The sequence below is a fragment of the Coenobita brevimanus genome, chromosome 104 (genome assembly GCF_032717465.1).
Source record: "Coenobita brevimanus isolate Jiangsu-jjx chromosome 104, ASM3271746v2, whole genome shotgun sequence".
Classification (NCBI taxonomy): domain Eukaryota; kingdom Metazoa; phylum Arthropoda; class Malacostraca; order Decapoda; family Coenobitidae; genus Coenobita; species Coenobita brevimanus.
In genome coordinates this window covers 23277552-23301425 of record NC_137057.1, presented here as the reverse complement: position 1 = coordinate 23301425, position 23874 = coordinate 23277552, and the positions used below count along the sequence as shown (strand labels likewise).

Below are 23874 nucleotides of genomic sequence, written 5' to 3'. Positions count from 1 at the left end.
GGAAAGAAAAGTGATCAGATATTCCATTTTAGAGCTAGGTCTGTCTCAGTTTTAAAGAACGTTTAGAAATCGGGGCTTTAACAAACAGTCTTTTAATGTTATGATATCATGTTCTCACTATGTTAAGGTTAGTTATGGGTACAGAAAGCTTACGGATTAGGAGAAGATGCTAATATCTTTGTGTCTGGGAGTTACGGGTTTTGTTTGTCAAGGATTACGGACACGTCGGAGCCACCATTATGTAGTCTCTACCAACACTTTCATTACAAGCGAATGAATATTTAGTATAATCTGACGTATGTTGCACATCGTCATGAAGTATGGGCACCAGCTATAAGTATAAAGAGTAGTGTGTAGTGCAGTTCCTCATCATAAGCACAAAAATAATGTTTTATTTCAGGTCCTCTCCTACCAAGCTGCAGCCAAGTAATAACCACTGAAGCAACCATCACCTCACCCGGCTATCCTGCAAATATTCCCAAAGGTAAGTTCTCTAGCCAGTGTATCATAGTGATGATGATGATGATGATGATGATGGCAGTGGAAAAAAAAAAATCCTTTCCATGGGATCGCCGGGATGAGGATACAGTTTGTAAGGAAGAGCCTGGACAGCCATAAACTTGGCTCCCAGGCGTTTTATGACTTTCCCTGCAGCACAACCTTATCTGGTTTATACAGTATTCCCCAAGGGCCCTGGAAGAACAGAGACAAAAAAAAGGTATCTGAGGTGACCTTAAGTTGCTCGACGTCCATTAAACCCTTTTTCGAGAAGACAAGGAGAGTGACCGCTTGATATAAATATAATCCAAAGTTTTAAGCTTCTTGAATTTGATTTGGTCCACAGCTTGGAACAGGAGTCAGATAAAGATATAGGGACGTATTTTAAGCCATGCAGGAGGCTTCAAGCTAATTATTCTGCATGTTACATCTGAACAATCTCCTCTTTGCTATTTTCATCCTTTCTACATATACAGTTATACATTACATCAGTTGCATACAATAGGATACTGGGATATAATGAACAGCATTAAACACTAAGGAAAGGGTGCTATGGAGCCTAAAATACCACTGTGAATACAGCTCACAATCTGAAGCTTAGAGCTGGAAAGATTAAATACAGTCCAAAGGCACAAAGCCGAGGGGTTAATATATTCTGAAGCTTTGAATTGGAAGGGTTAATAAAAAGCCTTTATTAAGCCCTGCATTAAAAGAAAACTCACCTAAACTGAATACGATCGCCTGGAAGTAGCAAAAATATACTAATAAAAAGCATCCAACAGAGACATGGTGCGTGTATACAATTGAGGCGCCCGAGAACCACGTGGCGGAGGTTGTGTTCTGGAGCTTCGAACTTCGGCAGCCGAGTGACTATACTCCCCAACGCTGCTACTCGGCCTTCCTGCAGATCAGGGACAAGGACGACATGTATGATGGTCAGGTGTAAGTACTGCTTTGCCAATACGTTTTATCCCTCTGCCTAGAACATACATTGTTTTAACCCCCCAGTCTGGCGACTTCCACAATAAATTTAAAGCTGCCATATTCAGTTAATTGTTTACTTCAACTTCGCAATTTTCCGTATAGCAGTGAAAAGGGTACTATAAGGAATGCTATGTTTCAGCTTTCTAGCATAAAACATATTGTAAGCAAAATAAACCTGTCTAGTAGTAGTAATAATGTAGTGAAAAATGAAGATGATCTTGGACTGAAATTTAAAAGGTACAGTCACCCCAAAAAGTATCGCGCAGATAAGGCACGATGATATCCGAAATTATCATTATAGCTCAGTAATTTTAGGTAAGATTTATTTGTAATAATTTTGCTATACACATAATAACAATACGGCCTAGAAAATGTCACAAACAAGCCATGTATAGCATCCTTGAGAGGGCAAGTTCATCAGCATGGGGAAAAAATCGTTGTTCAGTTTCCTGTAGCCATAGTCCGGTGTCTCAAATTGCTTCGCATCAAATGTGCACAGATACTTTTTTGTGTGAGTGTACATGAGGACATATCAGAAGGAACGCACCTTTCCTCAGTCTTTGTTTCCCACTGCTTGTGACCGATAGTCATAATTATAATCACAATAAATCCTGGCATCTCGAACTGAGAGAATCTTGATTTTCGAGAACATGTTTGCTGATTATGTGAGTTTTGCTCTCTCTCTCTCTCTCTCTCTCTCTCTCTCTCTAAAACTGTCATCCACAGTCAATCTTCAGCCACCTATGACTTACCGTATTCTTACTGAAGTTTGCCTAGTCATCTCTAAATAAACAAATCTTGATTACAGTTTCTTTTCGTCAACTTCCTTCGGAAGAGAATGTTTTGCAAGTTCTCAGTCCTTGTATTTTTTTAATATCATCCTTTTCACCATAATGACAGCATTTCCATTATAATCCCATCAGCCCGAGAATGTCCTTTTCATTTAATTCTTGATGCTGCAAGGTAAGTTATTCAGTGTATGAGAGTCCAGACAGGTTGGGGGTTACTGAAGGCTGTAGTTCACCCCTTCAGGTAGGAAACTGAAAGTGAATACAACCATTTTTGATAGAGAAAGAATGAATTAAAAAGTACGTCATCACACTGAAAAGTTTAAGCAAAATATCATCAGACGATCGTATTCAGCTCGATTATTGAAGGAGTAGATTAAGGCTGTATTCAACCCTATCCGTTCAAAAACTCTCCCCTAAGCAGAATAATATAGTCGCTTGTCGATAGCAAAAATAGAATATGCCACACTCCAGTAAAGAACACGTAGGATTATTCGGTGATGAAAACCCCTCCCCTCCCGTGTGTTTATGTCTCACGGCTAACGAGTGGTGGCAAATGGCTCGCCTAGTCAGCTTCTAGGCACGGTCGAAAAAGGATGTCCTGCTCTGTCTGATCTGTTGTCTTCATTTACTTTTTTCCTTGAACAGTTAGAATCCGCTAAATGTGTGATAATGTAAGCAGCTGCATCCACATACGGATGATAAAATTAAAAAAAAACTATTTTCTATTTACCAGTTAGATACAGCTGCATCAGTTGCTCACTTAAATATCCAGTTCTGGATGCACAAGTATCTAGACCAATTGTAGGGACAGTAACTTAGTACTCTACGCATCATCACTGGCCGCACAAATACCATGCACATTCATACACCTAACTCACATTTAGAAAGTCCTCTCTTTAAGAGAATAATATGATAAAACTGGCAAACAATTTTACACGGCAACTTGTGCTAACACAGTACCCCTGTCATTATATGACAGTCACACAACACACTATACACATAAAAAATCAACACACAAGCATTACCATACCCTTCTCAACAATATTCTACCTTCAGACATTCCTACACCAGTAATGAAGAAACATCTACATACCACTTCACAAACAGGGTAATACAATATCTCGATAAGCACACTGTACTACAAGCCCGCCTCTCGACATTCACCCGTCTGAGGCATATTTAAATAGAGCTGATCGGTTCCCCTAGCTAGAATTAGCTCAGGATATCATCCAGTCCTCCTAAGTTGCCAGTTTACATCCAGGCTGGGTGAAATCACAAACGATACGTGTTCCTTATGCTGGAGAGGCACACAGAAAATAGCACACATAATGGAGCAGTGCACAGCCTTGCCACACTAAGACGCAGACACATCACCCGTGTAATAAACCTATGGGACGGCCCGACAGGGGCAGTAGCTTACCTGCGGTCGACGGGTCTCCTTGGCCAGATAGACTAGGGTTAAGTAACAGAAACAACTGCTAGGTTACTGTATTCACAGAAAGTAGTCCTTTAGGCAGATAGGGACGCGATATTGCCAGAACAAATACAGTTTGAACCGTTTTCTGTGTTTGTCTTTTCGCTTTATGACGTCTCTACTACCCGTCTGTGCCCTGCCCCATTCCCGTGTTCTAACTGGACTTTGTTGAGCCGTGAGATAACCAAGAGTTTCTGTCAACCGAGGGACCCGCGTCGTGCTGTGGAACCGTCACATGGGTCATGGGTGTGGTGAGCAAAAGGATGGGTAAATGAGTTATAATGTTGGTGTGCAAAATGCCTTGGACAGGATGGTGAAATGGCTACTTTAGGAGTAGTAGTCTGAGTGAAGGCCTGTTTCAAATGATCTTTCACAATGAAGGTGTAGGGAGTAAAGAAATGGGCCTGGAGGGAAAAGGAAATGGGTGGAATAGGCTGGATTTGTGGTCGGGATGGGGAGGGGTCATCAGAGTGAACCCGGTGACAACGGGTGGTGTAAGATTAATTATATTGGAACAGTGACAGATTCTTATCAAGATTCTGTCCAAATAAAGAACATAAGCTCACGTCTGGCATGCTGTAATACTTGCAAAAAGACGTCGCCTTTGTGACAAATGCTTAGATTTTAACTTTTTCTTCTTAGTGAATGTCATGGTGATGTCTTGAGTACATTCTTGCTATTTCCAAACGATATTATTCTGCTCAGACGAAGCTTTCCGAAAAGAAGAGTGTGATAATGCCTTCGTTCACCCCTTCAGAACGACACGTCTATCCTAATTAGAACAAAGTCATCCAGGCTGTATCAAGAATATCTTAAAATCAGAGGTACAGACAGAACCTAACGTACTAGATATTGTCCACTTCTATGCAACGACCCTTGTTGTGTCAATCCAACTGCCAGCTTAGAAATTGTAAGTTAACATCAGACCCAGTGATACAGGGCACACACCGCTCATTCATCAGTGAGACCCAAGTATTATGGATTCGCCTCATAGACCTAACCATCTACTCATATTGCACATATTTTTTCTATAATTTTCCTATTGGTTTTTGAGTGGGATAAGGTTGTAAGTGTGTGCTCTTTTACTAGGCATGCTGTTGATAGCTCTTTCACTTTTGTACTTTCTGCTTCGTAATGGGATCCTAATTCACCCCATGCTTAGTTTGTAAAAATAATACAGATATAATGACGACGACGACGACGACTATGATAAAGATGTTGATGATAGCGATGATGATGATGATGATGATGGTGGTGATAATGATGATGATTTATAGATGCGCCTCACTTAGAATACAGTACCATACAATATATGTCACACACATTTATTGCATACACTTTGCCTGAAGGAGGAAGTCGGTGATGCACTGTTTAACCTACCGAACTCCCAACTGGTAGAACCTGAGTTCGATATTGAGGCCGGTCAGAATCTTAGGATAAAGTATATTTCTGCCTTGTCCACGTTTACCCAGCATTATAACTGGGGATTTAGATGTAAAGCAACCAATGCAGGTATAGAGGAAAATTTGTGCAAATATTGATTGCCTTTCTTTAGTGAATCTCAAGCAGTCGATGGGCGTTAATCTGATCATTCCTTCTGCTTCAGGTTCTGCGGACGGGATATTAAGATCAACCAAAGCTTCGTCGCCAGCAAAAATAAAATGTACCTTTACCTGGATGTGCAGTCTTCTGGTTCGAAGGGGTTCCAGGCTCAAGTGAAATTCTATAACGCCTCCAACCCTCCTGAACCCAGCCCTGGCAGTGCTGGATTGGTGCAAGCAGTTCCATGGTTGATACTTGCACCCTTCCTAGCGCTGCTCCTCTCGTGCTTAGACCTAGCAGCCCTGCCCTGTCCTAGCTATACAAAGTAATATTTTCTCAGCCACATCCGCTCCCACAGCAACCCTCCTCTACCCACCCCCATTCTTATCGCTGCTCCTTTTTTAGTCAGTCCCATTAAATCTTCACAGCAACCTTAATTCGACAGTCCTGAGATAAGGCTATGGTATACCTTGTTTCTGATTTGTCTGTTATTTTTTTAAGGCATCTCAAACTCGATTCACTAAGATCTTCTGCAAGAAATATCCCTTCATATTAACACACACACACACACACACACACACACACACACACACACACACACACACACATTCACCACCTCTCAGTGTCTCTGGTTTCGTTCTCTTGGTACCATCCATGAAAAAATCACATTGTTTCAAAATTTGCTCCTCAGAGATCGGGATGTGTTGCCCCCGTAATTCCTTTACCTGTGTACAGTTAATGACAGTATACAGAGGCCTTATTAGTCCATGTGTGGAATAGGAGTACAGAGGAACGTAAACTGCAACAGACCTATTGGTCCTTTTGAGGCTGTTTGTTACGGGATGTGTTATAACACGTAACTCAAATATTATGTCTGCTAAATACAAGGATAGGAAAGCATGAAAGTTCTCCCCACCTACCAAACGCTCCGGCGGAAGCCGGAAGGAAATAGTGAGAAGGAACACCATGCAGGATAGAAAGGAAATTATATTCTATACTGTTTAACGTGCAAGGGAATCACAGCTAGTCACTTAAGGAACATGTTCCATAGTTACTGGTATGCTTTCCAAGTTCTGAACTATACAACATCTTAATTCATAAATGTATTATTCTGAAGTACAACTGCATAGCTGAGGATTAGAAAACCACTATCTATCTATCTATCTATCTATCTATCTATATATATATATACCTATATATATATATATATATATATATATATATATATATATATATATATATATATATACCTGTATATATATATATATCCGGGCATTTTTTAGAGTTAAGTACTGAATCACAATTAACCACATAAGGAGGCAGCTTGTTCCATATATTTTCAACTCTACTGCAGAAGTGTTTAGCTTTGTGTGAGTAGAAACGCTTACTAATGATTGTACGTCCATTGCCTCAGGTACAGTTGGACTGATTTACTGTGAAGGACTTTTGACAGCCGCATTATCATGTCCCTTGAAGATTTTGTATTCTTGAATAAAATCCCCTCGTAGTCTGCATTTAGGTAAGGAAAACAGTTTCAGCTCTTCTAATTGTTCCTCATAGGGATTATTTTTCAATCCTGGTGTTATATTTGTCACCATTCGCTGTATATTTTCGTTTCTCCGTATCTTTCTTGTGATAATAAAGTGACCAGAATTGGACGCACTGCTCTAAGTGTGGGAGTACTAAGGAATTATACAAGGTGAGGGCGATATTCTCCAATTTATGTTCGAATGTTCTCCCTAAAACCCTAGTAAATTTATTGGTCGTTGTAACTGCCGCTATACTTTGTTAGCTTGGTTTACAAATCACTTCTTATCATAGTGTCTAATTCTCTTTCATGGCTTACACTTTCATGTTGAACATTTTTCATGCTATAAGTGGCCCTCACGTTTTTGCTGCCAGTGGCACCTTACACTTATTACTATTGAAGTCCCTTTGCCATGTCTTGGCCCACTGAAACACTTAATCAAAATCTCACTGAAATGCCTACCTCTGCAATGCAGTGTCTGCTCTGTTACGTATTTTATTAGCACGGCATATTTAAAAAAATATCACGAAATAATCCTTCATCAATACATCATATATATATATATATATATATATATATATATATATAAAGATAGAGTAGATAGAGATAGATATGGATAGGTAGACAGATAGATAGATAGATAGATAGAGAGATATAATAGATGCTTAGGAAACACCTACGTGATTTTTCTTAAATGACGGATTTGATTGAAAGTTTGAGTATATTTGCATTGTATGAATGTAAAATTACAACACAAATACAGCAAGTCCCTCATCAACTTCTTTCGTTTTACCTGAGTTAGCGTGTGGTTAGAATATATACAATGGTTATAATTATAGTGATTATATTCCCGAATAGTACTGATTTTTTTTTTGTCCATGCTTAGGTTACGGGTTAAGCATGCAAATAATTCATATATTCGAACTGTCAATAAAATGTTTTCGAAATCATGAATTATGTGTTAAAACAATCAATCATTAAAAATTATGTGTTAAAACAATCAATCATTAAACAGATTATTTAAGTAAGAGTATTTTGAGAAAAAAATGCTTATCGGAAGCATTGTAAAAATTTGTAAATTTTTGTGTCACTGAACTGCAAAAATTAAGTTTGATGCATCAGCCTGTAAAGTTATACGATATTTACCTTACTTCATCATAATTATTTGAACGGCAATTGATTTCTTTCCTTATACAGAACAATCTGTGTGTAATAAACTGTCAAATTTTCAATTAATTCAGTTTAAATGTTCATAAGAAATAATATGCAGCCGATACTTTAACCCACAATCAAGATTATTTGAACAGCAATTACATTTAGCTCTCTGAGAACATGCTGCCAGATTCAGTAAAGAATAAAAAAAGAAACATGATTAAATGGATGACGAAAAAAATAACGCACCAGACCTTCGACATCCTTTGTCGTCCTAGAATGCACAAGTAGCATATTTGGCGGGAGTCTTTGCCTTGATTCCCAACGAAGCTGATTGTAAATATACAGAAATATCCAGTCAAATGATGAATATGGTAATTATAAGTGAGAGGGAAGAAATAAAGGACGGTTAACTACATATGTTTAATGGCAACAAGCCTCACAAATAATTAAATGGATAATTAAGCCTTTTATATGTGCGATACACCTGGAAGCACTCGCTGCGACAAAAATTTCAAATAATATTACTTGTCACGTGTTTGAGATATTCGTGGATATACATAATTTGCCAGAGTATGAGTATTCTAATGTGTAGTAAGGAACAGAAATCCTAAAGGAATGGACACTAAAAAACCTCATAAGCCCTGGAGAACACATCCCTCTGAGCAGTAGCTTATACACGACTGGAATCTCCATCTTACTGCTTATACCAAAGCTTAGCAATACTCCACCACCAACAAAGATGGCTAAGTAACATGTGGTTCAAAATCTCCTAAACCATTGAAATACAACCGCAAGAAGAGAGGATGGAACAGAGTCTTCAAGTACTTATTTACTGTAAAACTTGGCACTAGGCCAAGAGATGGGAGCCTTGATAAACCTGTCAGAAGCCATGTACGCTTTGATGCGAGGCAGGTCCTGGAAACGCTTGTGATAGTCCTGAAGGTTCTTGGTGTCTTTGAGGATGGTGACCTCGACTATGAGATGCACGTCTAGGATCTCGTACATCAGAAAGTCCACGTAGGTGATCTGTGAGGAAAGTCTTATCAGATAGCAGTTAGCTATAATTTATAAGAGTTATGTGCACTCTCAGCTTGAGTATTGCTCAGCCTTGTGGAATGGTTGTGGAGAGGTTGCATTAAAACAAGACAAAATTCAGAACAAAGCTGTTAAACTTATTATCAACCCTGCCATTACAAATAAACTACCTTCCCTACAAGTAAGAAGGAATGTTGTCTCCCTTGCATTATTTTACAGATATTTTTATGGTAAATGCTCAGACGAAGTTGCGTTCATGGTGCCACCTCTCCATGCCTTCCCTCGTGCTACACGGGCATCTGGTAGCGCTCATGACTGGAATGTCACTCAGCCATATTGCAGAACTTCTGCCTATCAGAATTCTTTCATTCCCCGAACTGCATCTCTTTGGAACTTGCTTCCCCAGAGTTGTTTCCCTCCAAACTTCAACCTACAGCTGTTCAAGTCTAACTGTTACAGATATTTTATGAACAGAGGACACCAGTAATCCGGTGTATGGATTATATTTTTATTCATTTGTTTTTCCTTCCTCTGTTCTGTTAAAAAAAAAAAAAAAATTAACTAGGCAGCTGTGACTCAGTTTCAACCGACTATGTCACCAGCCGATGTCCGGAATGGAAAACTAGACTCTTTCCGATCATGAAAGGGTTAAAGCAATATCTCTCTGAGGCTCTTGTTGCTCAATTTCAGTCGAATAATATTATCTAGCAATAGCTTGAATAGAATATTTGAGTTTTCCGACCATTACAAATATATACTTTCACTCCTGACTAATTTTCTCGCTTTAGCCTTGCTGCATCAGACGATTATCTTCGTTTAGGAGAGGCTTGTCGAACACTCCTAAGCTGAATAAAATCGTCTGTTACGGCACTGAAAGAGTTAACCCCAAGGACATAATTTTAATTATATTCTTGCACCTTCTGGACAATTCATTAGGATTAAGAAAACACATAAGTAGTTAAGCGGCTAATCAAGATGCAACTAATTCCTCTTGTCCCCCAAGTCTCTCCTGATGCTGAATAACATCATCTTGAGTTGGCACAAATTGAGAGAGAGAGAGAGAGAGAGAGAGAGAGAGAGAGAGAGTCACTAAAGTGAGGGGTTAAGGGCTACAGTCTCAACCTAAGAGGCTCTATTTCTTCACTGTCATTCCCTGCACATGGCACGAGAGAGAGAGAGAGAGAGAGAGAGAGAGAGAGAGAGAGAGAGAGAGAGAGAGAGAGAGAGAGAGAGAGAGATTGAAGTGAAGGAGCTAAGGGCGACAGTCTCAACTTAAAAGGCTCCACTCCTTCCCTGTCTTTCCCTGCACATGACACGTTATTTATGCACTTCACGTTGATACAAAGATTTAGGCAATATAAACCCTTCGGTGTAATATACAAAAGTAAGGAAAGGGTGTTAGTCCGCCAAGCTCACAAAGGAGCATTTCAGCATCTCATGCTTATCAGCTTATACTCGTATCTACATTTCTGAAAACTTAGCATATACAGTATATCTACGTAGTTTTCTATTCCCTCAGGTGGTTAATATATAAGAACCAACACTGGAAACATGGTCAGAAATGGGCATCTACTCAGCAACATTAGTTAAACGTGGAGAAACTCGGAATGATGTCGTTGTGTGTGTGTGTGTGTGTGTGTGTGTGTGTGTGTGTGTATTCCAGTTACGGTAGGGTCACTTTATGTAAGTCTCTGAATCAAAAGGTTAGAAAGGAAATTATAATGCGTTATTGGAATTAGAAGTTTTAAAAGACGATTATTAAAGATCAAGGCTTATGTTGATGCATATCGACTAGGCTACAGGAGGGTCATAAGGCTGACTTTTATTGTTATTATTATTATTATTATTATTATTCAGTGGCGTATATAGGTCCGTGGAAAGGGGGGGACCACAGGGGCGAATCCAGAATTATGTTAAGGGGGGGGAGGCGAGCGAAGCGAGCCTCTACAGTTGGGGGGTCTGGGGGGGCGGTGTAAGCCGCCCCAGGAAATTTTTTGGAAATCAAGCACTATTAGGGGCATTTTGAGGCCTCAGGAGGGATACATTGCACTTATCTGATATTCAGTGGCAAAACAATTTAAAGAAGTTTAAGTATCTTGGCTGAAACAAAAATGAGCTGTTTGAAAAATATTTAAATAGGGAATTCTACAGTACCCGGTATGTATAAAAAAAAAAATGGTAGATCATATGCAATTGTTGATTCCTACATTCCTGGAAGCTGCAATGTTCATTTTTATATGAAACATTTAAAAAATTAAACTAAAACTCGCATTAATGACTTAGAGAGAGTACTGTATATGAAACATTGAGCAAATTAAACTATAACTCGCATGAATGAAGTTGAGAGAGAGAGAGAGAGAGAGAGAGAGATTACTAAAGTCGTGTGAAAGTTGATCATTTGAAATCAAGCAGCTTATTATTACGGCTGAATTCATTGATTACTTGTATATGTATTTAGATCTGCAGATATGTAGGCCTACTGGGACAAAAGAGGGGGGGCCATGGCCGTGGCCCCCCCCATATAAGCCACTGTTATTATTATTATTATCTCCTTAATCTCACCCCTCTTAACAGTCCATGACACATTACATCGAGTTTATAGTCCAGATTCCTACTTCAGTTCTAGGGAAATGATGCTAGAGGAAACTTATTTACAGCAAGGATCTCTGTTCTCACCTTATCTCCCAAGAGCCAGGTCTTGTCCCCTAGAAAATCCGAGAAGAGCTTGAGGATGGCAGGCACATTCTCCAGATACGTCTCCCTTTCGGTGTCCTGTTGGTTGGGTAACGATTAGCAAGGTTGGGTTACGTTAGGTACTGTTCAAAAGTACGGCGGCATTTCTCTGCTGACTGTGGCAATAGAAGGTGTTACTTAATCACATTTCTGTTACAACAATGTTAGGAGGAAGGATGCTCTCTAACGTCTGAGAAGAAATGCCAAACATGGAAGACAAGACATAAAGTTGTCAGGGGATTGTTGCTGAACTTCTGGTGCGGTGGTAGTGGCTAAGCGACGTTTGGTAAAGGCTTTATAACTGGAGGATGTGGATGCAAGTCTGGTTCATATGAAGGAAGGTAGGAAACTTCACGAGATAGATTTCTCTCTCTCTCTCTCAGAAAGAGAAAGAGAGAGAGAGAGAGAATAGATTAAAAAAAAAATATGGGTTCATATTTTACACAAAGCATTATGATGATGGAAACTGCAAGATGCCTGTTGTTCCTATCCCACGTGAGTTGCCCTCCTTTCATTGTGAATCACTACTTCGCAACCACATGACATCTCCCTTATGCCTAGCAAGTATCGTTGTTATATGCACATTCATTCTGAGGCTAATAAATTTTTCCTGAACTTTTCGAGCTGTATTTATCATTAAAGATATCATCCATCCTTTCCTGCGCGATACTTTATTTTTGTATTATAAGTGCACAGTGCTACATATAAACCCGAGACAGCGTCGGCGTGTGTAATGGAGGTTTAGCAGTTCGTACACTTCACACCATTACAGTATTACTGTGTTTGTTGGTGGTAGGAAAGTCCCATTTTTCCGAAGCCAAATCACGTATTATTACACCATTTGAATTTTTTCAACTATTCCCACCGTTGCAAGACTGATCAAGAAATTTCTTAACCGATCATGTCACAAGCAGCTGCATGAAAACTGATAATGATCGGTTTCTCTCCTCTCACTTCTTGTTGGTTAACAGTCAGATAGGTGGAGCAAAGACGTATGTAAATACTGTAGCTTATACCGTAAAGGAAAATTAAGCACACTACTATCTACATTATTTATCATGGTGAAATTGCTCAAAAATTAATCTCTGTCACTAATCTGCCCGTTTACTGGGATCCTATGTTTCTGGGTTATGCTATTTCACATTCTTCATACAAGGGAACATGTCGAGCCTTCCCAGCAACAGGTTTTACTACTTGTAGTGAATATCAATTTCTTTATTGTTTTATATGCTATAATCATAGTTGAGAGCAATATATGGGTTCTTAATTTCCACATGCATGATCATTTAATGTTAGTTGGTGCAACAGTATGGAGTAATATCGGTAGTCCTCCAATCCTCTTGGCTTTCCATATGTACCTGATGAACAAAAATCGTAGTTTCATTTTCAGTTTAAAGTGTATACATCAGCATATAACAATATATAGGCAAAAAATTCCCATCAACGTTATTACCGCTTGTCAAATTAAGATGAAATTAATTTTGTAATATAAGAGTCTTACTCCGTTTGTACATCGTGGTCTGTTTTTATGTTGTGAGGGTACAAAATAGCCGTCTTCCCACCAATGGCCACTGCGCGAGTCGGCTGATGCTCACTGATCAATACAGGATATATAATTATATAGGTAGCAACAATTCAACAGACTGGTTACGATAGGTTACATTCATGGCGAAACTGTGATCACTCATATGGTGGCAGAAAAATGGATCAAGTCACACAGTCCCTACCAGACTGCAGCCCACAACCATGGAATCAACACCCCATGTCCCTATTTTCGATCCAACTACAAACAGGGAGGGATACTAACATAGGTGTTGTAGATGAGGTCGGTGAAGCCCCTACGTAAATCCCGGATTTGGTTCTCCACCACATCCAGTTGTAGCTTCTCCTCTTCAGTGCTCCCGTCCATGCCATGCTTGCGAGCCAAGTGACGCAAGATGGCGTTGCAGTGTGTCACCTTCACCGGCCCGTCGATGTAGTACGGCAGCTGAAGGAGAAAAAGGGCCAGAGTTACAGCATGCACAAGTCATGAACCTCTTATCCTAATTCCCTACATCAATATTCAGCATTTGCAAATCTTTTCCAGTGAAGAGGTCAGTGAAGGATAAATTTAATTAACGGCTATTTCAGTGAAGCTCATCTAAGGTGAGTAAACTCGTCTGGAGATAAGAGTAATATATAAAAAAATGTCACTTTAGTGAAGAAGGTTAACTAATTTATCGCTACAGCCAGAGGTTTTTATTCAGCTTTTGGCTTCTTTCACCCAAAATCTACATATAACAAGCCAGTCTACTTTCGGCTTGAATTTGATCGGAGCCCCTCATGATGTCACGACGCCTTCGAATGCTGATTCGTTCATTGCGTTTTCCTCTCCTATAGAGAGGGCCGGGCCTTGTAATAGCCCAGTCGGAGCTTGTGTCTGAAGATGTAGGTGGGCTTGATTGACTTAATGAGGGGGCAGTTATCACGGAGTGATTCTGTGCTTTTTTTTTTTTTTTTTTTTTTTTTTTTAGTGAATATAGGTCACCGGCATGTCCTGCGCCTGCACACGACGATGTGCGAAAACCTCCCCACATGCAGGCACAAACGCGCAGGTGACAGTAGGGGAGGAGGAAGGGGGGGGGGAGAGGATTAACGGTGTGAGTGACGTTAGGGAGGGGGAGGGAAGCGATGAACTGTATCTATCAGGGTGGAGTGGGGCGTGGTGGAAAGGACAGTAGAGACTGTCAGTCTGAGATTTGCTTCCATAGTAGGACTCGCGCACGTTTGCGGCTGTGGTGTGGCCCGCACCTGTGTACAGTGTTGCCACGTTTTCTATACCGTTATCTCTCTCTCTCTCTCTCTCCTGGCGGGAAATGTGAGCCACCCTGAGTACTTTTGATTCTTTTATAAGTTATTTATAATTGTGCTTTCATTTGTTAATTTGGTTTTGTTATATTTAGTGATGCCGACAATGCATTCAATGCATGCCCCTCTCCTGCCTCTCTCTCTCTCTCTCTCTCTCTGTAGGGAAGCTATCTGTCAAGGCCACCAACTGGGTGTGGAAGTATTGCCGCTCGCGAGTGAATAATGTTTTTTTTTTTTTTTACTTCGGTATTGGCATATGCCTACTATTTTGTCCTACATATTAGCTTATGATTATAAATGTGATTATTCCTCGCCCTTAAAATTATGGTAAAAGCCAGTAAATGTGAGCATTTTTCCCAAGCAACACCTGTACAAGCTATGGTTGGGTATACGGAGGGGTACGTACTTTATTTTAGGCCAGACGGGGTGTGTAAGTGTTGCCACTCACAAGAATTACATGAATTATTTCTTTTACTTTGGATATTGGCATATTTCTTCTTTTTTCAGGCTCATTATCTTATATCCATAACTGTGATATTATTACCCACCCTAAAACTATGCTAAAAACCATTAAAAGTGACTACAATATCTTTTAGCAACACTGTACAATATGTATGCCATGTTTCTGTGTTACTGTATAAATATTTTATGCATAATAAGATTACTGTTGATTCATCCATCAAAATACACAAGTGTAAGTTTTATTCATCTGAATTTATCGAATTTGTGATGCCTTGTACATAAATAGCTTCCGTTTCACATCGCAAGTTGGGGAAACGTGGCACCATTGTACACAGGTGCGGGCCACACCACAGCCGCAAACGGGCTCGAGTCCGACTATAGTTGGGGAGTTATATTTACACGTGGCATATCTGGGTTGTGGGGGATGGTGGATCTATGAAGCTTGTTAGTGGCAGGACAGCTGAGGATGTAGTGGAGGAGCGGGAAGGAGGTGTTAGTACTGCAGTGATCGCATTCAATTGGGGTGTCGTCTCCTTGTATTTGTGCAAAGTTTTTGTAGCCCAGTCTGAGTCGCCTCAGTTGTTTAAGGGTTTTACTGTTTATATCATGAGCAGCGGGAAGGGGCTTATAGTTGGTGGTGTTGGCATACCAGACGGCAGAGGGGGATCCCGCTGAAACTTGTTCTTCATGTTCCCTTTTATTGAGGGCGGCTGCCTGGGTCTTGATGGAGATTTTAGTTTGGCTGAAGCTCATGGGTATGTCAACTTGTACGAAGGGATATTCTGTAGCGATTTTAGCGAGTTGGTCTGCCTGTTCGTTGCCCGCAATACCAACATGACTCGGTACCCAATGTATTGTTATTGTGCCTCCAGCATTGCGGATTTCTTGGGCTGTAGCTAGTATATCAGTGATTAAGTGGATGTTGTCTGTGTGCATCTGTTTTTTTAATGTTTGTATGGCGCTAACCGAGTCAGTGTGGATGATGATGTTAGAGTTGGGATTGATTTCGAGGGCATCATCCATTGCTGTTAGAATTGCTACAAGTTCTGATTGAAGGGTTGAGGCTCCGTCTGTGATTCTTAAACCGTACGGGTGTTCGCGGTTTATAACTGCCGCTCCTGCTTTTCCCTCATTAACTGAGCCATCTGTGTAGTAGGTGACAGAGGTTGGGGTTGTAAGGGAGGCGATTCGCCTAAGGCTCTCTTGTCTTAATTGTTGAGTGGGAGTTGAGGCTTTGGGTGGAGAACTGGCGATAATGAGTCTAAATAGGGGGGGGCTCCAGGGTGGGAGAGGGTGATATGCCTCGCTAGGCCTGTCTGGGGGGAGGTTTAGGAGGGGAGTAATGTTGTATTTATGGATGGCTTTGGCAGCGCAATGACTCCAACTGTTTGTGAGTAGGTCGGGGTGCAGGTTAGCTGCTGCCATCAGTCTTGTAAGAATGGGGAGGGTAGAACCTTTGTGAGCTAATTTGACTGTTAAGTTAGCTACCCTTGCCTGAATTCTTAGGTGTAAGGACTCCATGTTACATTCCATTCATAAGTTACAGAGGCGGGTCCACATGGGGGAACCCGTCATTGTCCTAAGAGCCTCATTTTGAATGACTTCTAATTTATTTACTAGGTTTGGAGAGATGGAAGGTAGTGCTGGGGCTGCGTAGTCCACTATTGAGCGTATGGCTTGTATATAGAATAGACGCAGTACTTTATAAGATGCTCCTTCCCCCTTTCTTGCTATGGACCAGAGAGCATTGAGTCTGAGTTTAGTGATATCCCTGAGGTGTTGAATTTCTTTATTAAAGGTTAGGCTTTTGTCAAAATAAACTCCCAGGTATTTGTGAGTGTTAACATAGTCAATGGGGAATGTACCTAGGAGAAGCTGGCTTGGTGGTGTAGGGATTCTAATAGGGAGAGCCTTGGTTTTCCGTGGGTTGATTTTTAGTCCCAGGTCTCTGCACTTATTGTGTAGGGTGTCAAGTGCTTTTTGCGCTCTTTGTGCATAGTGTCCCCCATAAACTACCAGGGTAAGATCATCAGCGTAACATAGGAGACGGGTCCCCTGCCCCAGGTTAAGGTGTAGGAGGCATTCTACAAGGGTGTTGAACAAAGTCGGGCTGATGATGCTACCCTGGGGAGTTCCATTGATATGCTGGTGCGCTTCCGACAGGTGTCCTTGAAAGCGCACTTTTGCTTTTCGACCTGAGAAAAAGTCCTCCAGCCAGCGCATGAGATGACCCTTAACACCCTTGTTTGTAAGGGTGGCGAGGATAGCCTCAGGGCATGCCAGCTCAAAGGCTTTTTCTAGCTCTATGAAAATTGCTAGGCCTTTGCCTCCTCTCAGCTCAGAGATAAAAGAGCTAAGGCACTCCGCCGTGCCTTTTCCTTTTCTGAATGCAAAGAGGTGACTGTGTGGGGGGGGAGAGACCCAGTTTAGGCGGCGTTTGACAAGTCTTTCGGCGGTTTTAATCAAACAACTGAGGAGGGAAATTGGCCTGAAAGTCTGAGGATCAAGGGGTTTGGGGATGGGGTGTATTATTGCCTCTTTCCATTGTGTGGGAAGCCTTCCCAGTCTCCATGAATGATTTAGGAGGTCAAGTATGGCGTTTCTTGCAATGATGCCTGTGTGATTAATCATTGAATACGTGATGCCGTCGGGTCCAGGGGCTGTATCTGAACTGGTTTTTAGGGTGTGGTTTAGTTCTTCAAGGGTGAAATAGTGGTCGGAGGGGGATGGGGAGTTTTTGCTCTCTGTAATTTGTTGGGTTCTTGTTAGGTGTAGGATGTCTTGCTGGTTTCTTGTTAGTGTTGGGAGTTGGGCTGGGGATGTTCTTGATGCGAAAGTTGCTGCAAGTCTTTCGGCTTCCCCATGAGGGTCTGGGTGGGTTGGAGGGCGGGGAGGGCGGGGGTCGTAAACTGATCTTAGTTTTTTCCATATGTTGCTGGTAGATGAATGGGCGTCTAGTGTTTTGCACCACTCTAGCCAGCTTTGTTCTTTTATAGAGTTCTTTTCAGCGGTTGTATGTCTTATAACAGACTGTAGGTAGCTTCTGCTTTCAGGAGTTGGGTTTGCTCTATGAATTTTTTCAGCTCTATTTAGTCTCTTATTTAGCTCCATGACCCTGTCATTGTAATACCAATGGTCCTTGTGATGTTTTATAAGGGGGGTGGTGGTTGGAATGGCTTGCTCAGCTGCGGCGTGGAAGGCATTTGTAAGCATAGAAGTGTGATCTTCTAGGTTGGTAGGGGGGTCAAAGGAGCATAGATCTTCTAAGATAGTGGTGAACCGGGGCCAGTCTGCCTTCTTTGTGTTCCATTTTGGGGCGGAGTCTGGGGGTTTGGGTAGTTTGGCTAGATTAATAGAACATATGATGGCGTGGTGGTCTGAGGTGAGGGTAGGGTGAATTTCCCATTTGGTGAGGTTTGCTATATTTTCAGTGATGAATGATAAATCGAGTCTGCCCCCTCTTAAATGGGTGGGTGTTTGGGGGTTGTTGAGTAACGTGATCTCTGGTGTGTTGTCTAGTACCGCTGCAATGTGGCGGCCTGTTTGGTTTGTTGTTCTGGACCCGAGGCGAGGGTGGTGGGCATTAAGATCGCCTCCTAGAAATATGTGGTCTGTTGCGGTGGTGGCGAGCACTTCGTCAAGATTTAGTGTTGCATTGTGGGGGCGGTAAGCATTGTAGATGTGCAGTTGAGTGTTTGCAAGGGTAATGGCGCAGCCCTGAAATTCCACGTCTTCCCCACAATGAGGCAAAGGGAGTATAGGTTTGGCGGGTATGTGGTTTTTAACTAAGATGGTGGAACCGCGAGGACCTCTTGGGGAGTAAGGGAGGTTGAATGAGGTGAAGCCTCTGAGTTTTAGTGGTTTACAGGCAGGGGTGAGGGTCTCCTGAAGAAGGAAGATGTCTATTTGGTCTGTGTGCGCAGCCTCCTCTAGCAGAGAGCGTTTGTTGGATGCTCCCTGTATGTTCCATTGTAATATTTTGATGTGAGGGGGGTTGGGGGGTGACGGGGGGTTGGGTGGGTGGGTGTTGGAGTGTTTATGTGTCTGAGTCTGTCCATGTTAGTGTTAGCATTTCTGAGTCTGATGTTGTTTGTGAGGGTAGGGTGCGTCTTGTTAGTGGGGAGCGTGAGTGTGAGCTGTTGTTTCTGTTGTCTGTGTTTTTAGTGTCACGTGTAGGTGTATGTGTGTGTTGTTTATGGTGTGATCTGACTGGGGATGGAGAGGGGGATGTGTGTGATGTGCGTGTAGTGTTGGAGTTCTTGCGAGAGTCGGGTACGCGACGGCTTTTTGATCTTGAGCGGTGCCGCACGTCTGAGTGTGTCATGGTGCAGTGGTGTATTGTATTGCTGTTGTGTAAGTGGCGTGTCATGTGCAGTGTGTCGTTCTGTGGAGTGTGTGTTAGTGGTTATTGAGTTTTCTGGCAGTGTTGGTGTGGGTGAGGGGGGGGTGTTGCAGGGACTCGGTGTGGGTGTCGGGGGTTGTGGAGTGATTGTGGAAGGTTGCAATGGCGTTGTTGAAGATTTTGTTTATTTCTGGGGCTGGCACAGGTATTCCCATGAGGTTGGAGAAGAGTGAAGAGTGATGTTGAATGTGATTTTGAGCAGGTCGTCACTACTGAAGGTGGTTGGTTGTGGGGGCTGGGTGGAGGTTGTCGGGTGTGTTTGGGTTTGGGCTGAGGCGGAGGTTTGGGTGCAGGCATGTTTGAGTGAGGGTGGAAGTGGTGATGGTGGTGGGTTGGAGGTAGTGGTGGGGGGTTGTGTGGGGGGGGCTCGGTGATTGCTGGAGGCGTTGGAGGAATTTCTGTGTGGGGTTGGCAGATGTGGGAAGTTATCTGATGTGAGGGGTTGTGGGTTGGAGACTCTGTTTTGCTGCCCCCATTGGAATGTACCTAGAGGGGCGGGTGTGAAGTTTTGTTTGACCTGAGGACTGGGTTGGTTTTTGTGAAAGCTCTTTTGAATTATGGCTTTCCTTACTGGACAAGATTTGTTCCATGCATGATGTTGTCCATGGCAATTTGGGCATTTTGCTTGTACCGATTGTTTGGCCTTAAATTTGTCAAGGCAATTCTGAGTTGGGTGGCGGCCGCTGCAAAGAGCGGATGTTGGTGGGCGGTGACATGTGGACTGGTGGTGTCCATATCGCTGACAGGTGAAGCAGCGTAATGGCTCGGGGGTGTAGGGGCGGAGGTCATAATTGCCCCATGTTTTGAGGTTCAGAGAGTCTGGGACAGGGCCGCGGAGGGTGATTAGAACCTGTCTTGTAGGCTCACCTTTAACATCACACCTCTTTGCTTCTTCTACTTGATGGTGACGCAGAATTGCCTCTAAGGGGAAGTTAAGGGGATAGTGTTGTACAACTAATTTCTTGGTGGAAAGGTTGGGGTCCAATTTCTGAAGCTGAACAGTCTTGCCCTCAATGGTGTTGATGTTTTCTAGTATATCAAGGGACTCGTTGTTTAGAGGGACAATGATGGAATTAAGAGCTTTAGTGGCTACCATTTTGAACTGGAGTGAAGGGAAGGAGTTTTCGATGGCTGTGACTACATCGTATGTGTTCGGGAAATTGTCTTGTTTGGGGATGAGAAATGCTGGGAGTTTGGGTTGGGGGGGAGGAGAGGTTGGCGATTGGTTGTTAGGTTGTTGGGGGGGAGGGTTGGTAGGGTTCTGAGGGTTTTTTTTTGTTCTGGAAGGAGGTGAAAAGGGTGCGAAAGGGAGAGTCTGGGAAGGAAGAACGAGTAAAATCAGAGGATGGAAGGATGTTAATTGAGATGGATGCAGTAAGGAAGAGATGGGCAGAGTATTTTGAAAGATTGTTAAATGTAGAGGAGGAAAGGGTGGCTGAGATTGTGGCGGATGGAAGGGTGCAAGGAATAAATGTGTTGGGAAAGTTGAATGATTCTTTGATCACGAAGGAGGAAGTGGAGAAGGCAGTAAAGGAGATGAAAACAGGAAAAGCTGCAGGTATGGGTGGGTGTGCTGTGGAATGCCTGAAGGGTGGTGGAGTGACTATTGTTGACTGGTTAGTAAGATTGTTGAATGTGTGCTTTGAGAAAGGTATGGTGCCAATTGACTGGGCAAGTGCTTGTGTGGTCCCGTTGTATAAAGGCAAGGGTGATAAGTATGAATGTACTAGCTTTAGGGGTATAAGTTTGTTGAGTGTTGTAGGTAAGGTGTATGGTAGAGTGTTAATTATGAGAGTTAGAGAGGGTACAGAGGGAGTGATTAGTGATGAGCAGTGTGGCTTTAGGAAAGGGAGGGGATGCGTTGATCAGGTGTTTGCTGTGAGACAAGTGTGTGAAAAGTATTTAGCGAAAGGCAAGGATGTGTTTTGGGCATTTATGGATTTAGAGAAAGCGTATGATAGAATTGATAGGGAGGCTTTGTGGACTGTTTTAAGATTGTATGGACTTGATGGTAGGTTACTAAAAGGGGTGAAAAGTTTTTATGTAAATAGTAGAGCGTGTGTAAGAGTGGGAAATGCTGTGAGTGATTGGTTTCCCGTGAGAGTGGGGCTGCGACAGGGATGTGTGATGTCGCCTTGGTTGTTTAATATTTACATGGATGGTGTTGTAAGGGAGGTGAATGCAAGAGTTTTAGGTGGTCTGAGTCTGGTAAATGTTGATGGAGGAGAGTGGAATCTGAAGCAGCTGCTGTTTGCAGATGATACTGCACTGGTGACTGATTCAGAGGAGAGATTGAGACAGTTGGTAGAGGAGTTTGGAAGGGTGTGTGAAAGGAGGAAATTGAAAGTAAATGAGAATAAGAGTAAAGTGATGAAGTGTACGAGGTTGATAGATGGTAGGGGGATGAATATAGTTTTGAATGGTGAGTTGCTTGAGGAGGTAGATTGTTTTAAATATCTAGGGTCACATGTTGCTGTGGATGGAAGAATAGATGCAGAAGTGAAGTTTAGAATAAATGAAGTAGGAAAGGTGCTGGGAGGAATGAAAAAAGTGTTTAAATGTCGTTCGCTTAGAATGGATGTAAAGAGAAGGCTGTATGAGGGTGTTGTGGTACCGACTGCATTATATGGGGCTGAAACATGGAATATGGGTGTAGCAGAGAGGAAAAGTTTGAATGTAATGGAGATGAGATGTCTGAGGAGTATGTGTGGAGTGACGCGTATGGATCGGGTGCGAAATGATGAAGTGCGAAGGAGAACTGGAGTTATTCGGGAGATGGCTGGCAGAGTTGAGCAGAGGGTGTTGCAATGGTTTGGGCATATGGAGAGAATGGATAATGAGCGATTGGTGAAAAAGATAACTAGATCTGATGTGAGAGGTGTAAGGCTGAGAGGAAGACCACGAATAGGATGGATGGACAGTGTGAAGAGAGCGCTGGATGCGAGAGGGATGTCTGTTGAGCAAGGAAGAGTGGCTGTGCGTGACAGAAATAAATGGAGAGAAATTGTGAATGAATAAGTGATGACGCAGCCCTGAGGGGATATTCTCCCGCATTTGGTCTGATCAGCTAGTCAGGTCAGGTGCGGGTAAGGGGATGGGTCTGTTATGATGTGGCAGGGGTAAACCAGTTCTGCTGTCGGGCCCTGCTGCGGATGTCACTGATTGCATTGCCCAGTTGACCCTTGTGCGGTGTGGTGCAGTGAGGATCTGTCCGTTCTCCCCTTTGGAGCTAAGATGCGAATGAATGTGTTTGAATGGATGAGTAAATGGAGAGTGAGTCGTCCTGTCTCGGCTACCTCCCTTTCCTTGGGGGAAGCAGCCTAGGTATATAGATAGATAGATTATTTTGCACGAGGGTGAATCCGTCATCAGGGTCGTGTGAGGAAGTGGCTGTGTCGTTTTCTTGCTGGTTGTCATGGTAGGTGGGGGGGTCGCAGTCGGTGGGTTGGTTGATGGCAGAGGGGAATATGTCGTCGTCAGTCTCCATGCTGTTGTTGGATGAGTGGTGGAGGTCTTTGGTGTAGTCTGGGCCGATGAGTCTGGCTTTTTTGACGGAGGTGGTAGGAGATTCTTCTGTTTCCAGGGCTCGCTTTCTGGCGTCTGAGTGTCCCAGGCTGGTTGCTCGGTTTTTGGTGGCAGGCCTAGAGTCTAGGGAGTTTTGAGGCATCGGCAGATTCTTGGTAGAGGAGGTGTCTTTAGGGTTCTGAGAAACTGGCGGGTTTTTGGTAGAGGGGGTGGAGTTACGGTCCGCCATCTTGGCGGCCGTCACGCTCACAGTCACACACGCAATCACACTACCTTTCACACAGACATGAGAAGGAGCCTACCTACAGTGGTGGTTACTATCCCCCTGCTAGCGGAGGTCGTGATAGCCCTGCCACTGCCCCTGAAAGAGTCTTGCCTAACGCCCTAACAAGTTTTTGACCCACCCCAGTGGCTTCCTTTAACCACCCCTGCCTAAGGGGCTCCCTCGTGTATCTGGCCTGCGCCAGAAAACCTCAGGATTCGGCGTCGTACCACCACTTGGTGACACTAGGGTCGAAAGGAAGAATAGTAGAAGGGGGGTGCAACCCACGAGAGGGCGGGTGCACACAAGTGTGTGCACCCCGGTACACAGTCGTGGGGCGATTGGCAGTGGCTGAGATGGTACCAGCGTGGACTGCAATGGAGGCAGCGGCACAACACAATGCGTAATGGCGAAGGTTGTGGGTGAGCGCCGAGAGGATACTACTCGCAGAGCGCAGAGCAGGTCTGTGTGTGTGTCGCCTCGGGCGTGGTGTGTTGTGTGTCGAATGCTGAGCTCGTTACAGTGGTTTTAGTCAGTCTTCACTGAGGCAGTGTAGGTTGCACATATCCCTATAACCTAACACTTCCGGGACTGTTGGTAATATTTATACAAATTTTGAGTTAAGAGTGGTATACT

General features: G+C 42.9%; 2 protein-coding genes across 4 annotated transcripts in view; one reads left to right on the top strand and one right to left on the bottom strand.

The window, feature by feature from the left end:
- The window catches only part of LOC145416051 (blastula protease 10-like), a 29762-nt gene extending 24144 nt beyond the window's left edge, over positions 1-5618 (top strand). Inside the window, exons 7-9 of the mRNA XM_080285150.1 lie at positions 401-484; positions 1281-1440; positions 5354-5618. Coding sequence (XP_080141276.1) covers positions 401-484; positions 1281-1440; positions 5354-5618 — 509 coding nt within the window. The remainder of the gene's footprint in view (positions 1-400; positions 485-1280; positions 1441-5353) is intronic.
- A 2795-nt stretch (positions 5619-8413) lies between these two features.
- Positions 8414-23874, bottom strand: part of LOC145415929 (glutathione S-transferase Mu 4-like) — a 32815-nt gene continuing 17354 nt past the window's right edge. For all 3 annotated transcript variants that reach the window (XM_080285035.1, XM_080285036.1, XM_080285037.1), the window contains exons 4-6: positions 13548-13727; positions 11684-11779; positions 8414-8998 (exon numbers count right to left, since the gene is read on the bottom strand). In XM_080285035.1, the coding sequence (XP_080141161.1) occupies positions 8798-8998; positions 11684-11779; positions 13548-13727 (477 nt within the window). In that variant the 3' untranslated portion in view covers positions 8414-8797. The remainder of the gene's footprint in view (positions 8999-11683; positions 11780-13547; positions 13728-23874) is intronic.